The sequence below is a fragment of the Oryza sativa genome, chromosome 3 (genome assembly GCF_034140825.1).
Source record: "Oryza sativa Japonica Group chromosome 3, ASM3414082v1".
Lineage (NCBI taxonomy): Eukaryota > Viridiplantae > Streptophyta > Magnoliopsida > Poales > Poaceae > Oryza > Oryza sativa.
This window is the reverse complement of record NC_089037.1, coordinates 31,429,849-31,446,951: the sequence shown is the minus strand read 5'-3', so window position 1 is coordinate 31,446,951 and position 17,103 is coordinate 31,429,849. Positions and strand designations below refer to the sequence as shown.

The 17,103-nt window shown below is 43.7% G+C and overlaps 2 protein-coding genes across 2 annotated transcripts; both read left to right on the top strand.

Annotated features, from left to right (window-relative positions):
* Positions 1–635: 635 nt before the first annotated feature.
* LOC4334077 (stem-specific protein TSJT1) lies at positions 636–3,510 on the top strand. Its single transcript, XM_015777134.3, has 4 exons — positions 636–929; positions 2,486–2,726; positions 2,806–2,926; positions 3,036–3,510. The coding sequence occupies exons 1-4, from the start codon at positions 724–726 to the stop codon at positions 3,221–3,223; spliced, it is 756 nt and encodes a 251-aa protein (XP_015632620.1). The 5' UTR covers positions 636–723; the 3' UTR covers positions 3,224–3,510.
* A 4,586-nt stretch (positions 3,511–8,096) lies between these two features.
* On the top strand, positions 8,097–15,341 carry LOC4334076 (uncharacterized). The gene is made up of 10 exons (XM_015776285.3): positions 8,097–8,624; positions 9,517–9,781; positions 10,398–11,341; positions 11,424–11,847; positions 11,920–12,101; positions 12,781–12,937; positions 13,014–13,241; positions 13,323–13,673; positions 14,356–14,457; positions 14,537–15,341. The coding sequence occupies exons 1-10, from the start codon at positions 8,170–8,172 to the stop codon at positions 14,765–14,767; spliced, it is 3,339 nt and encodes a 1,112-aa protein (XP_015631771.1). The 5' UTR covers positions 8,097–8,169; the 3' UTR covers positions 14,768–15,341.
* The last annotated feature ends 1,762 nt before the right edge of the window (positions 15,342–17,103 follow it).

Genomic DNA, 17,103 nt, shown 5'->3' with positions numbered 1-17,103 from the left:
AGCACGATAAGGATAATGACGAATCCGTGATGAATCCTGAGACGTAGACTTTGACCATTAAGCTTTGAAATGATGGCTTTCTTTGATTTCCTTTGCTAGCTTACTTAGCTGGCAAAGCTTAATCTAGGCCAATCTGCCGGATATTCGCAGCCATTTACGCTTTCCACGTCAGTGCATGATGGAGTATTCTACGCACGGGATGTATTAAAATTGGATAAGCATAACTGATAATTTGTTTGTTCTCCGAAATTACCAAACTGTCCTTTTTAACGCAATTTGATAAACACCCTAGTGCCGTATAAGCGCCCATATATCTAATTTTTGAACAAATCACAGTTTTTTCACTTCTTATTTCTGAATATATTTCACTCTGTATTTCTTCCTCAAAAATCATGATGTGCACATGTTTTTTCATAAATAATATTTTTAGTACATATAAAAGTGAACTCCCACTTGCATTTGCATCTAGAAAGCATGACAAAAACCATCGGCGGCACAACAAAAATCAACCCAATTTATCTGACCGGAAAAATAAAAAAGCTTCCAAAAAAAAATCTGACCAAACCGACCAAAGGGCAAAATGGGAACCCAAAAAAACTCTCTATAAATGTTGACTCCAGGCAATCAGCGTGGCCGCGTCACAGCACACAGACATCGGCGAAGCAAAGCGCACCACGCACACGGAAAGAGAGGAGAGGTCACATCGCGGCGGCGGCGGCGAGGATGTTGGCGGTGTTTGATCCGACGGTGGCCAAGTGCCCGGAGGGCCTCCGGAGCCCGCCGGTGGCCGGCGGCGCCGTGGCGGCCGGCGGCGCGGGCGCGCTGATGAAGGGCTTCGCCGGAGCGCACGCCGACGCGGTCACCGTCAGCCTGGGCCCCGCCGGCGCCCTCGCCTACTCGGCGGCCAACCAGAGCCCCCTCGTCCCCAGGTGTTTGCTCTGTTCTTGGCTCCTCTCGCTGATTAGCTGGGGTAAGCCGATGCTTTGTAGCGCGTTCTTGGGATGCAAAAAAAAAGCGTGCTCTTTTTTGGCTGTTCGGCACTTAAGCCCGAGATTTGGTGATGCGGCTGTTTCGTCTGAGGTTGGAACGATGAAATTTTGGGAGATCTCCGTTTCTTTTGGTTTCTTGGGGCTAAGCCAGTGTAGGCAGTAGCCATGGATTTTTTTTTTCTTGGGGTTTCCTATGGGGATTTTATCTTATGGGAAAAAAATCATGCTATTTTAGTTCGACCTTGAGTTTTGCGAAAATTTAGGGGCTCTTTGTAAGGATCAAAATGAATTGAGTTTGATTTGATGTTCTTTTTGGTGTCGGCCGCGTGGTCGATCGGCATGTCCGCATGTGGTGTGATCTCGAGTCTTTCTTGGATAAAGTTGGGAGATTTCTGCACCTTAAAGTTAGGTGAGGCTCGTCGATCTAATAGTTGCTTAGATCTGCACGAAAAGTTAGGGGATAGGACCATTATGATGAGCGGAACGGGTATATGGTCAACCATTCTTTCGTACCATTCCATCCTGCAAGATTTAGACAATATTTTTATTTTTTTAGTCGAGTTCGTTTCTTCATGTGGATGCATTTTGTTCATGGCTATACTGTAATTTTATTTGATCAGTTGAGTACCGAGTACGTTGTGAATCAATGGCATATTAGCCGATCAAACAATTTAGTGAATTCCGCATAAAACTTGATGAAAATTTAGTAAGATCAAGCTTGTTCATGCTAATCTGAAACTACCATGATATGGGAGCCTTGGCTGAACCTTTTCATAGACAGATATGTCCATTCCTATCCACCCAATTCTTTGTGTAGCATCGGATGTTTCAACATTTTTATACATGTCGCTATAGCTTAGATATTCAACAGAAGAAAAAGAAACAATCCAGAATGTGTGGTACCACATGTCCATTGTCCATTGTTGACATGTTTGTATTACATGTCAATTTGGTACTTGTTAAACAATTGTTCCTTGTCATCCAACAGGGATGATGGTGATCAGTTATGTTTTTTATTGGGTAGTAACACGTCATTTACAGCAAAGAGCAAACGTGGACGTTTGTGGAGTAGTCTGCAGTTGAGTTTTGAGCCCCCCTAAAATAACCCAAAGTGCATGGCAAATTGTCTTTATATAGATAGCGATTTTAACTTAAAATAACATTTGGCCGGTTGCACTTGGGTAACCTATTAGACTTCTCTGTTGCAAATTTGTAAGATTCCAGCATCATGGTTTTGTGGTGTTCGAACCTTGAAGCATTTCTCTGTTGCTGTTGTGAAATAAAAACATTGTGTTAGAGGAAATATTTCAGATGACAGTGTGTATTTGTTTGGCATGTGGTCATTCTAATAAATAGCAGTAACATGGACTTCCTTTTCACCATGAGAATGGTGCATCGCAATTCGTAATTATTGTTACTGGCAACTCTTCTGTTTTCCGCAACTCTACAATTTCATGAATTATGTTTAGTAACTCTGGATTTGTGCTCCTACCCAGGTTGTTTGGTGCTGTGAATGACATATTCTGCCTGTTCCAAGGACACATTGAGAACATTGCCAGTCTGAAGCAACACTATGGTCTGAGCAAGACAGCAACTGAGGTTACCATCCTGATTGAGGCCTACAGGACCCTCAGGGACAGGGGCCCTCTCCCAGCTAGTCAGGTCGTGAGAGATCTCAGCGGGAAGTTCACGTTCATCCTGTATGACACTCTGTCAAAATCCACCTTCGTTGCTGCAGTAAGTACATCATCTCTCTTTCCTGAGGCATATACTTCTGCTCTGAAGGCTGTGGTTCTGATCCCATTTCTCTGCTCAGGATGCTGATGGTAGCATTCCTTTCTTCTGGGGCGTTGACTCCGAGAACCACCTTGTGTTCTCTGACAATGTTGACCTTCTCAAGGCATCCTGCGGGAACTCGTTTGCGCCATTCCCCAAAGGTAAACTGCGATGACCGATATCAGTATCGGGCCTTTCTTCTCATTGTTTCACCAGAATTCAGCTGAAGTGCTCCACTCTCTCACACCGTCATTTGCGATTGTTCGTCAGGCTGCTTCTACACCACCTCTGGAGGGCTGCAGAGCTTCGAGCACCCGCTGAACGAGCTGAAGCCTGTGCCGCGGGTCGACAGCCAGGGCCAGATGTGCGGCTCCAACTACAAGGTCGACAGCGAGGCCAAGAAGGACTCCGGGATCCCTCGGGTCGGCAGCGCCGCAGACTGGTCCAACCATTTCTGAGGCAAAGATACCATTGAGATGGCTTCCATTTTACCATTTCGGCATTTCCAGTTGTGGACTCTGCCCTGTATGTCTGATGCTGAAGTACTCAAGAACCACTCCTGAGACGACGCGCTAGGTTTTACTTTCAGGCGTCCGTAAAACTCTTCTGCAAACATTCAGAGCATTGCTATCTTTCTACGTCATAGTACTGAATACTGATACTTATGTAATCTGATGATACCACGTTGTGGTTGAGGTCTATCTCTCGTGTTCTGATAAATAAAGCTCAATGAAAGCTTCAGATATGTGGTACTGTTGGCATTCTACGTGGCGTATTGTGATGATTGATGATAGCCTCCAAGAATTTTATGCAGCACTCTACCTGAAGTTTGTAAAGAAAGCACACGGTTTTTGTTGATTTTCAAGAATTCAACTTCACCGTACAGCAGATCACACTAGAGGGAGTATCTATAGATCACCCGACCGATTTTAAACGAAAAACACTCAGATTTTTAATACTTACATAATACACATGAAAATAGCATGTATAACTTACACGTATCATAACACAGAATTCACTATTAAAGATAAGCTTATTGTTAAAAGTAAAGTGTAACTTACAAGCGGTGAAAAATAGAAAAAAAATAAATCATACAAATCTAATAGAAATTGCATTTGTAATTTACTCTGACTCCCAATGTAACTACTACAAATTACACTCTAAAAGTACTATATTTACACTGTAATTTTTTTTCCTCAACCTATCTCCTCTCTTTATCCCCTATACACTTTTGGGCGAGGTGAAGTTGACAGGAAACAATGCACTACACAACTAACAACAACTTAAACTATTTAATTAGTGAGTGACAAAATAATCAACCATATGAATGGATGTACTGTACCAGGTAGTCAAGCACTCCCGAGTTAAGTGTTTCGTGGGCGCGCTGACACAATAAGGGCACGGATCTCAAGGTTAGATTAACAGCTGAAAATTCGACAAATTTATTGACAGATTTTTAGCATAGTCGGGCCTAAATGGGCCACATATGCAGACATAAGACATGTTTAAATGGGCCTAAATTCCGGCCCATATAAGAGAGAGCTAAAGTACGAGATGGGCCTAAACTTGGTCGGCCCATACCGGCCCACCAACCTCGTCTTCTCGGACTCCGCGTCCACACCAACAACGCGCTCTTCTCTTCTTCACTTCTTCTCCCCCATTTGGAATAAGTTCATCTGAGGTCCCTTAACTTGTCAACGAATCCGATTTTTGCCCCTCAATCCGAAAACCAGACACAAAGGGTCCCTCAACTATCAACACCGGTACAGATTAGGTCCCTTGGCGGTTTCGAGGGTGGTTTTGGCTGACGTGGCGCCTACATGTCTAATTTGACTCGGTCTTCATCTGACGTGGCACATACGTGGCAATTAGATCCAGAAAAATAATAAACTTCGTGGGACCCACATGTCAGTCTCACGCACAAATTAATTAAAAAATGATAGGGCCCACGTGTCATTCTTAGTGTCTCCCTCTCTTCAACTCTCTCCCCCTCTTCTTCTTCCTCTCTCCCCTCTCCCATCCCAGAGGCGGCGCACGGTGCCGGGGGAGGAGGGAGGCGGCCGGGCGAGGAGGGGCAGCTCGCTGTAGCCGCGCGAGGAGAGGCGACGCGCGGCGGCCGGGCGAGGAGGGAGGCCGAGCTCGTCGGCGACCTCCTCCTCTGCCTCTTCCTCCTTCGGCCACCTTCCCCGCTCGCTGTCCGGCCTCCTTGCTGTGCTCATGCTGCACTGGCTCACGGCGGCCTACGACGGGTGATACATCAGCATCGCCGGGAGTCGCGGGTTGGGCGGGGGCGACGGCGCAGAGGAGGAGGTGGTCGAGGGTGGCTCGGAGGCCCGCCGCGATGACCTCGTTCTACGGGCGAGGCCGCACCACGCCTGGCTCTCGGCGGTGGCCTGACGGAGCCGCTCATCCAGCTCGACGGCGTGGCGTCGGGTGACGTCGAGCTCGACCTCCTTCTCCCGCAGCCGCCATGCCGCGGCGACCGACACGACGACACCGAGCGAACCAGCGCTTGACATTGCTCGAGCCCGACGCACATCCGCTCGCACTCCATCCGCACAACAGCGTCGATCTTCGCGCTCTACATGCACAGCTCCGACACCAGCGCATCCCCCACCGCCGCAGCCGACACCATCGACCGCCCACTTGTCGACGTCATTGTCGACTCCACCAACCGGCTCACTGGTGCAACCACCTTCACCATCCCGGGAATCGGCAGTGAAGAGGAGGCGAGAATGGCGTGGCTGGAGGAAGACGAGGGAGAGGGAGACGCGCGTCGGCTATATAAAGCAACGCCTTGTCGTCGGCGGTGGCGGTGATTGGGGGAACGACGACAATGGCGGCGGCGGTAGCCATGAGGCGGCGCCACGGCGCGAGGAGAAGCACCCGAATACGGCCACAGCCTTGTGCTATCGCGCACTCGCTTCGCCTGCCGTGGGCGCGCGAGGGGGGAGAAAGCCGAGGATGAGGAAGATGAGGGATAAGGGAGAGGGATCATCGGCGGCCAGGACCGAGGGCCGGAAGCTCGTAGTGAGGGCCAGAGAAGGTGAGGCCGAGCTAGATGAGGTGGAGCATATCGACGTTGGCCTTGAGCGTGTGGAGTGGGGCATCGGCAGCGGAGGCGAGGAGCCGGTGGAGATCCGTGAGGTGTGGACGGACAACCTTGAGGTGGAGCTCGCGTTGATCCGCGACGTCGTCGACGAGTTCCCCTTCGTCGCCATGGACACAGAGTTCCCTGGCATCGTGTGCTACCCACGCCGCCGCTCCGCTCTGTGCGCCGCTGTTGACAGAAAACACGAGGCCTGGGAGATCTGCTTAACTCCAGTGCAGGTCCAAAGCTTGCCTTCGGGTGTGCTAGCGTGCCAGTTGATTTGATCCTGTAACCAACAAGAAGTAGAAGCAAAGAAATCGCGGTTAAATCTATAAATGATAGCCGATTGGCTAAGTGCCGATGACATATCATTTATCTTTGAGCCGATGTCATATGTGTATCGATCGGCAATCTTGAATAAGTAAGAAAGAACTAAATCTACTTGATCGGCTATAGATGTTAACGATATATACTCCTTATATCGATATATACTTAAATCAAGTGATTGGAATAGATCGATCGCCATGCCGAGACAGTATAAATCACTTAGACCGAAATATATATTAATAACAGGACTATATATGTTTACAGCATAGCCGATCAGATAGATCTAGCATGTATTGGCTAATACTCCGATACTACTTTATATCAGGATATTAAAACAGCAATATCTTGGCATAAAGAGCAGATTTAACATGTCAATAAAGCATATAGAGCAAATATAGTTAAATCAGATAAGATCGGCTGAAACTCCGATGCTACCCTAATCGGCAACCAGAAGACAGGCTAGAGGTTGATATTCTAAGCACGACTTAATAGATCAAACTTAACTGATGCAGCATTAAGTATGAAAAGAAGAACAATATCTAGACAATCAAACCACTGGAAGTTTCATAAAGTGGTAAATATCTTATATAATTTAGGTCAACTTCGCTATTTAACCTGGTCGGCTGCCTTCTACCGACCGGTGTTAGCTGATTGTAGATTAGATAGCGGTATTGCCGGAGATTATGTAAGATATATGATAGCTCGGCGAATTATATAAACGAGATCAGAGTATCATAAAGATGGAAGCACTAATCCCGAAAACACAAGTCGTCATAATAAGTTTTACCTCTCGTTGAAGATCAAAACCGATGCAGCTCAACCCGAAAGCAAGAACTAGTCGAAACAAAATTAAAGTAAAAGGGTGGCGATGCGCCGAGATTGTATTGAATGTGTGTTAAAAGTTACATAGGGCTCAGGTCTATTTATACCCGAGAATTATAAGATATGTCCATAACGGACACGACTACTATCTCTAATAAACTCTAAGATACTATATGTCTTTGCGGCAGACTTTTGCCCAATCATATCTCTAAGGATAAAACATAAAACATCCTAATTAATAGATATAATTGCCTCCTCAGGACTCTATCCATGTGCGGCAATCACCTTGAAGCACCTCAATCCAACCAGACATCACACATATAGATTGGCTACATCGGCTTACCTAGTCCGACTCAGACTCAGCCGATCTTATCGTAGCCGATCTGGACTCCAGCCGATCCCTGCTCTGTTTCCGAACTCGATCTCTGCCTCCGACTTCGCTTCAATCTAATCTTCTTTCCCAATGCCGATATTACCAAATTTGGTTGTTAACAGCCGTTGCCCCCATTTATCTGCTTGCCCAGCGCTCCCGCCGCCGGCCACCGCCACCATCGCATCCTCCAGCGCTGCCGACCTGTACGGGCTCCAGGTGCTCACCGACGGCATCCAGGACGACGACATCCAGCGCAAGAGAGAGATGAAGAGAGGGAGATGGGGAGAGAGGAGGAAGAAGAGGAGGGGTGAGGATGACATGTGGGGCCCACGTGGGCCCCACCATTTTTTAATTAATTTGTGCGTGAGACTGACATCTGGGTCCCACGGATTTTATTATTTTTCCGGATCTAATTGCCACGTAAGCGCCACGTCAATACCACGTCAGATGAAGACCGAGTCAAATTAGCCACATAGGCGCCACATCAGCCAAAACCGCCCTCAAAACCGCCGGGGGACCTAATTTATACCGGTTTTGATAGTTGAGGGACCCTTTGTGTCTGGTTTTCTGGTTGAGGGACGAAAATCAGATTCGTTGACAAGTTAAGGGACCTCAAATGAACTTATTCCCCCATTTCCATTCACAACCAAAACAAGCCTAAAAAATTGAAGTTTTTTCACATTAACTTTATTATTCCCCCCCTCCCCCTTCTCCTTCCATCCCCTTCCTCCCGTGTACGAAACCCTAGGTGGCGACGCGGCCGCCCAAAACCCCGCCGCGTCGGCCCCCGGATGGCCCCCGCCGCGGCGGACCCCGACGCCGACGACCCCCCCGCGCGCAGATCCGACGCCACCGACGTCGCCGGCAACACCTGGGACCTCGCCGCGCTGCCGCCCCCGCCGCCCGCGGCGAGGGGCGGCGGCGGCGAGGTCTACATCTACCGCAACACGTACAACCTCGTCCCCCGCTCCATCGGCGGGTGCCGCGGGAGCGTCAGGTCGCTCAAGTTCTTCGGCAACGACGTGGAGGTGCTCCCGCCGGAGGCTGGCGAGCTGGACCAGCTCGAGAGCCTGCAGGTGAAGGTGTCCGCGCCCAGGGTCTCCGGGGCGCCGCTCCGCCGGATGCGGGCGCTCAAGGAGCTCGAGCTCTCCATTGTCCCGCCCAGGCCGTCCGCGTGCTCCATACTGGTCGAGGTCGCCGCGCTCAAGTGCCTCACCAAGCTAACAATCTGCCATTTCTCCATTAGGTATGTTCAGGCCAGTGGCCTAATTGGTCCGGGCAGTGTTCTTTTCAGCAAAGTTCTTCAATTTGTTCATAACGGTGTCTTCTATGTAATTGAGCAACGCTATGCAATGTAAATGTGGTTCCTTTCTTCTGTATTTACATGGCATTTTTTTTGTCAGTAACGCGTAACAACAGATTAAATGGATAGGAATAACATAGATATGAACTAGCCTCTAACTGGCCATGACCTTTTTATTTGGTGTGGATTTTCCATGCTGACTATCTCTGATGGTTATGATTGCCTTTGCCAAATTTAAATCAGAATTAGAGGAGGAACATTAGCTTTGTTAGGCTGTTACAAAATCTATTAATTCCTCTACTGGTAAATACACATTTTGTAGTATACTCCCTCCCTCCACATATCTAGGGAATATTCCTTTGCTGCTCAAAGGCCAAGAGTTCACCTAAAATGACCAAACAGTTCTTTACATGCACTAGCTGGGCCCCCCTTTGCGGGTATGATGGGTTGGCATGGCTGCTTGATGCCATATTCCTTCATCCATTCACACTTGCACTAGTTGAATGCTCAATGCCTGCATGCACATTCAGTACAGTGTGCGGAGTAGTGAAGGGTACATGAGACCAAAAACCAAGAAGAGATTCTTCAGGTGTAGTGTGCACCCTTCATTCCTGGTCAAGAGCTCAAATCAAAAGGCACCCTACATAAGTGGATGGAGAGAGTGCGTGCTGTACAGCATCTGGTTACCCAGAGTGGTAGTTAGACCAACTATTGGAAATTATACAATATTTCTGATAATGTTTCTATTTTAGGCTATATTAAGTTAATCATTTTCTCTCACTCCTTCAAATAGAAGAAATGATGATTTCTCAACCCCTTTTTTTACATTCTATAGGTACCTCCCTCCTGAAATTGGCTCCCTAAGGAAGCTGCAAGAACTTGATCTTTCGTTCAACAAGTTGAAGAACTTGCCTAACTGTATAACTGAGTTGGGTGCCCTAAAGTTCCTCAAAGTGACTAATAATAAGTTGGTGGATCTACCATCAGGAATCTCTTCTTTGAGATGTCTTGAAAGCCTTGATTTATCAAACAACAGATTGACTTCCCTTGGATCAGTTAAACTCATTTCTATGCTTACACTACAGTATTTAAATCTTCAGGTATATCTTATTATTTATTAACATAATTTATTTTTTCCTACCTGTTTATTTTGTATAAATGGCATCTTTTTTTGCTGTGAATTGAGCTGTCATGGTTAAACATGATACTGTCTCAATTTATTTGATATCCTTCCTAGTCTTGTCCAGTAATTTCTGATTTTTTAGATCTCAATTATCTAGTTTCTGTAGCCTTTTCTGATTCTATGGATTGATTCACTTTGTGGATCAAAACCTCAACATTTTTAAGAACATTATTAACTGTTGTATTTGAAGAGAGATGTTTGTCACTTTTGAGTAAAGGAACTATCGATGGGTTAATGATCTTTGTCCAATTTTTTCTGTTGCCATTGAAATTCAATGAAAGTGCAAGTACAAGAGTTTATCTGGAACTAGAAAAACATCTATAGAAATGTCTAGCCAAAAAGAAATATCTCGCAGCTAGTGGAGTGGATTTATAAGATAAATAATGTGGCACTGTGGTTCTCTCTCTTTTTTTTGACAAGAGTTTTGATCTTTTCTTTTAATGCTTGCAGTGATTGTACTGTGGAACTTTTGCATTGTGTTATGGTATTTAGGATTTATATACCAGACTGACTTTTTTTTTCTCTGTCTCAAGTTTAATAGGATCTCCAATTCTTGTGTTATTCCTGCATGGGTATGTTGTGACATGAGAGGAAATGGTGAAAACAATATGAAGCCTGGCAAACTAAAATCTATAGCTGTTGTGAGCAACACTTCAGCAGAATCTAGAAGTATGAATCATACTTGCAATGCTTCACGTTTATGTTCACATCCAGAAGCTTCCGCAAATTTAAAAGTTCATCCCACACAGAAAACAAAGAAAGGTTGGAAGCGGCGGGATTGCCTGCAACAACAAGCTCGTCAAGAGCGTTTGGAATCAAGCAGGAGCAAGCTCAATGATGATTATGTTGATGAAATGGCTGTGAATATGACAGAAGATGAGAGCCCGTTGCATGATATGGAAAACAAGTCAGAGATGAAAGGCATTGATGAAGAAGCTTCATTACAGGATTTGCCAAAAGAAACAAGTTCTATATCTGAGGACTTGTCATGTATAGTTGATGATGACTCCTATGGGCATATTAAAGATAGTGGCATGATGTTACAGGACCATAATGAAGAAGAAAAGCCTGGATTAAGTATGAAAAGCCATGGCAACTGTTCTTGTATCAGCGGTAACACTGATATTTTGAGCAGGAGAAGGATCCGCAGTGTTGAAAACGAACTAGAGGATTCTGCATCATCAGTCCATGATGCTGCTGTGGTTGTTGAAGAGAATCCTTCAGAAACATCTAAGCATTCATGGAAATCTAAAAGGCACCCTGATATGGACTGCAATCCTAAACCTAGCAAATGCCCTAGACCATTTGATGAATGCTCAAAGTTATCCTATAAGTACAGTGTGCAATCGTTCTGCAGCATTGATGATCATCTACCAGATGGCTTCTATGATGCAGGACGAGATATGCCTTTCATGCCATTAGAGGAGTATGAGCGGAGTATTGGACTATATGCACGTGAAGTTATTCTCTTGGACCGGTTAGTGCACACTCCTATCTATACTTAGGCTCTCTCTATTTTGCATAGTGTGCATGTTTTGACTTCCTTTTTTTTCGTTCAGAGAACAAGATGAAGAGTTGGATGCAATCGCGTCTTCAGCACAAATATTGCTGTCTAATTTGAAAATGCCAAGCTGTTTTGTAGCTGATGAAGATGCAGGCCAGGACTTACTAAGGGCATCTGTGCTTGCTTTGTTTGTTTCTGACTGCTTTGGAGGTTGTGATAGAAGTGCTTCTCTCAGTAGAACACGGAGAGCTATTGTTAGCTTGAGAAAGGAGCAACCTTTTGTTTGCACTTGTTCTGCTGGGAGCATATGTGACAGCACTGAAGCATCTAAGCGGATCAATAATCTTTACGGCCACTTTGATTTTACTGGCCTGTGCGATAAATCAATACATATCATCAAAGAAAGGAGAAATTCAGGAATTGTACCGATAGGAGCACTGCAATTTGGTGTTTGTAGGCACCGAGCTGTCCTAATGAAGGTAACTCCTCGTTTCTTTGGCCTGAGCTCATTCTATATTTGCTCTTTAACATTGCAACCATATCCACTGCAGTACTTGTGCGATCGAGCAGACCCTCCAATTCCTTGTGAGCTTGTGCGGGGGCATCTTGACTACACACCTCATGCTTGGAATGTTGTTCCTGTTAGAAAAGGGAATACATGGGTAAGGATGATAGTGGATGCATGCTACCCAACCAATATAAAGGAAGAGACAGATCCAGAGTACTTTTGCAGGTAAACACACTGTGATCCTAAAATCTGTCTGTGCTACATGTTTTTGCTTTGTGTGTAATTTATGTTGTTTTAACCTACTATGATGTTTTTGTAATAATTTTTAGACCGAAGATGTTTTTATAATATTTTCACTATTTGAACTGTTTCAATGTGTGGTATTGTCATGTTAGCAAAAAGAGATGACAACATGACATTTTCCTAATGTTGCCAATAGCTAACATCATTTTTTGGTCCTTATTTATATCATAAGTAATCTATATATGATTGAAGTTAGAAAACATAAGAACTCCTGTCCATCTGCCATACTATCATCATTTTTTAGTTAGTTCTGAAGTTCAGAAGCTATATTCACTCTTAACAAAGATAACCTATTCATCAATCATCCTTTTTTTTTGTGTTTCTAATAGATAGATATCCATTTGATCTACTGTTATTTTGTTCACTTGATGGTAAGTAATCTCATCCGCTGATCTAGTTGCATGCATCTTACCCATCTTATTTCAGTTAGTTATTGGAAACAAGTATACATTTTACATATATATTCTTTTGAATCCAACATTCTAACTTACTGAGTCCCTAGGTTTCGAAAATAATGTAATGGAAAAGGAAGTGTTTCCAGTAATTGCTATTTGACTTGAACCTGTTCTGAGAATTTACCCTTTGTTGCATATTGTTTTAGGTATGTTCCACTCAGTCGGCTTCAGATCATACTTGATGATCAGGGTTATACTCCACGGTCTCCCTTTCCTTCTGTCTCACTGTGCAAAGAAATAGAAACTACAGCTTCTAGTTCAGTCTACTACTGCAAAATTGGTGCTGTTGATGCGGCAGCAAAGGTTTGTTATTTTTTTATTTATTTGTCACGCCTTTGTCTTTTTGTTTGGAGTTAGTTGATGTTGCTATTAAATGCAGGTAAGATATCTAGACACTCGATGTGCTTCTAGTGATGAAGTTAAAAATTTTGAATACAAGCTTCTCGCGGAAGTAAGAATGCTGGGTGCCCTAAGGAAGCACCAATCCATAGTGGAAATATATGGTCATCAGCTTTATTCTAAATGGGTTCAAGCTGATGATGATAAGGAATACAAGATATTACAGTCCACAATTATGATGGAGCATGTGAAAGGAGGGTCTCTGAAGGTATGCATATGACTCCTTATGTAATCACCTTCAGTGTTCAGATATTTTCGTTAACTTAAGGCCTTTGTTTTCTCTTGTTAGGGTTATTTGACAAAATTGCTGAAAGAGGGCAAGAAGCATGCACCTATTGACCTGGCATTCTACATTGTACGAGAAGTTGCTTGTGCATTGTTGGAGCTGCACAAAAAGCTAGTTATTCATCGGGACATAAAAAGTGAGAATGTTTTGGTTGATCTGGATTTAGAGAGAAGTGATGGCACACCAGTAGTCAAACTCTCTGATTTCGACAACGCAATTCCTTTGCATTCTCTCTCCCACACATGCTGTATAGCTCACCTTGGGACATATCCACCCAATGTTTGTGTTGGTACACCATGCTGGATGGCTCCAGAGGTTCTTCGTGCCATGCGAGACAAAAACCAATATGGACTGGTATGCTTTTATTCCACAGTTCTGTCTTGTTGCTATCAATGCTAGTTTAATTGTTCTGCATTCTGGCTGAGGAAACCAAATGCTGCACCATTGTTATTATTATGTTTTTGTAGTTGAGGCGGTTATCATAATATTTTGACATCTGAGCGAATGATTTTTTATTAGCATGTGCTATCCAAATTTGAACCAGTTTAGTTATTTTCATTTTTCTTAAAGCATCACTTTTTTTTTGGTGAAAACTCTTCCTTTTTCTTTTGTACTCGGCCATTAGAGTTACTCCCTACATTTCAGTTTACTTGTCATTCTAGCAAATCTCACACCAAACAAGGAGGTGTGGCAAATTACATGGTTACCCTCAATAAGTACATCCCAATCAATTTTCCCAAAAGCAAGCATTAAAAGTCCTTGTGTGGAGTACTAGTATTGATGAAGGGTAGGAAGTAACCTCTAAAAATGTTTTGGAATGTGAGAATGACACTTTGATAAACAAATTGAATGCTAGATGACAAGTAAAGTGAAATGGATGTAGTATCACTTATGTTGATATCCAGTGTACATCCACTTCTTTAAATTATTATGTGAATATCAACAATATGCTCCTAGGTACCTTCTAGCATGTAGTCAAATCAACACTCCATATAATTGCTTGATGTTTATATATATATATATATATATATTGCAGGAAGTTGATATCTGGTCATTTGGCTGTTTTTTATTGGAGATGCTTACACTTCGGATACCCTACCAGGGCCTACCTGATTCAGAAATATATGATCTCATAATGGTAGGTCCATTACATCACAATCAATTACCTGTCTCTGTGTACATCAGGATTAACAATGATCTGAATTTTCTATAATCAGAGGAAGAAGCAAAGACCAAGACTAACTCAAGAACTAGAAGCGTTCTGGACGTTAGACAAGCCAATTACGAGGCTGGAGTTGGGTATCACATCTGATGCTCATGCAGAAAAACTAAGACTGTTGATAGATCTCTTCTACCAGTGCACTAAAGGAATTGCATCTGAGCGCCCAAAAGCTGAGGCGGTTTACAATTTACTGTGCTCTCTACCCACATGCTATGACATGAGGTGAAAGTGTGGATCTTAAATCAGTATGACATAAGGTGAAAATGTGGATCTTGAATCAGGAACCTGTTGATGAGACAGCCAGCCAGATCGGCCTGCGCCAGGATGGCAAGTTATGCTGGGTGGTTTTAGCAGGTCAACAGATCTGGCCTCGCTTGGTTTGAACTTCTGACCAGCATGCCGCTTATTCTTTGAGTGCTGGCGATGCGGAACACGAGAAATCCAACCAAAACCAAAGCCGGTGGCAGCATTGTTCTGAGTTCTCTGGAGTTCATCCTGTGTCAGTTTTGTAGCAGCCAGCCCCGTTTCCCGCCTCTTGTGTTGCTGCGGTGTTGGCCTGACCATGTGTTGCTTGTCGTGTCATTTGTTTTTGTTTTTCATTATTGCGTTAATTTATTGATTTAGGCCATTCACAACCCCAAGGCGTCTGTCTGCTGCACATGACCCATTCTGTATTTGTATCTGTATCTGTATGTACAAGTGTCGGTCCATCCGTGATCCATGTAACCCTCTACTGTTGAGTCATGTAACAATAACAGATACTGTTTTGAGGTTATTTATCATGAGGGATTGTTTTTCCATTTAAAGTTTCAACAATAGTACTCATGGCAGTTTATCATTTGTGTTAGTATCACATAGCATGCACTGTGTATGAGTGTATCCCTCCCTCCAGAGGAACAATGTACTATTCTCATTAAAACAGTTTCCCTGCATCAGTTAATAATATTCGTTGTGCGTGAACTGTACTCCAGTGTAATAAAGTGGTGATCTTATATTTGGACGCATGCTGATTGACCATGCTTTACGCATGAACTGATTTATGCTGAATTGCATTCTCAGCCTGGAGTGTGAAGCCAATGATATACTTAGGGTCCTTTTGAATCACAGGATTGATAAAACATAGGAATAGAAAAAACGTAGGATTTTGATAGGAATGTAAGTGCAAAACGGAGGATTACAAAACGCAGAAAAAACACAGGAATGACCGTTTAATTGAACCGCAGAAAAAAACACAGGAATTGGATGAGAGAGATAGACTCAAAGAAAAGTTATCAAGAGGTTGAAGCTCTTGCTAAATTTCCTCCAAAATCTCTATAATATTATTCATTCCACAGGAATTTCAAAGGATTGGATATGATTCAATCCTTTGTTTCAAAGGGCTCCATAGAAAATTTTTCTATAGGATTAAAATTCTCTAAAATTTCTATATTTTTCCTCCAAATTAACCTGTGTAGTATTTCTGCAGCAGCTCGTTGGAAATCCATTGCCCTGACAATGTAACAGGCTCGATGTAACACTCACAGGTCGACAGCTATTTCCTTAGAGATCAGTATATACAATACTGTTCACTGTATTCTAGTGTAGCAGTAGTAGCTGCTACAGCTCCCATTTTCAACACCGGTCTGTTGAAAGGCAAACATCGACAATGCACGCACAATAAAATTTGCAGTGTGCTAACTTCTTTGACCACCGTTCTGCCATGCTCCAAGCATAAGCCGTGGCAGCAACGAATAAATAAATACTTCACCTGTCTTAGACTTTCATTATTGTTCACATTCATTAACATCTATATTAATGTGGGCAATGCTTAATATAAAATAAAAAGAGTACATATTAATATATATATTTTTTAAAAATAGCATACCTTTACTTTATTAAATTTCAATACAAGTATTCCTTACCTTATTTATTTTTAATGTAATTATTCTTTGTTTTTATAAACCCTAAGGGTATGTTTAGTTCACACTAAAATTAGAAGTTTAATGTAATTATTCTTTGTTTTTATAAACCCTAAGGGTATGTTTAGTTCACAGTAAAATTAGAAGTTTGGTTGAAATTAAAACGATCTGACGGAAAAGTTGGAAATTTATATGTAGGAAAGTTTTGATGTGATGAAAAAGTTGAAAGTTTGAAAAAAAAAATTTGCAACTAAACACACCGTGTTATTTTAGATAAATGGCATAACCTTAAAAAGCCTAACCGAAGGAGTACCACTAGGCGGCTGCTGCTGTTGTTGCAGTAAACCAAAAAAAAAAAAAAATTTGTTTACAAAATGCGGTTTGGCTTCTCGAGACAGAAAAGACGGGCAGTTAATTCCTGCCGGGGAGGAAGCCCGAGAGGACACCACGTTCTCCTCCTCCACGTCGCGCCACGACACGCCCCACTCCCACTGTCGCATGTGCCCACCCCGCCCTTTGACTTGCCGCTCATTGGCGACACACCCGCACCCGCACGCTGCCATCGCCTCTCGGATTCCTCCTCCTCCTCCTGGCCAGCGACATGGCCGCGATAAACTACGCCGCCGATCGATCGATCCATCCATCTGCCCCCCCATGTGCATGT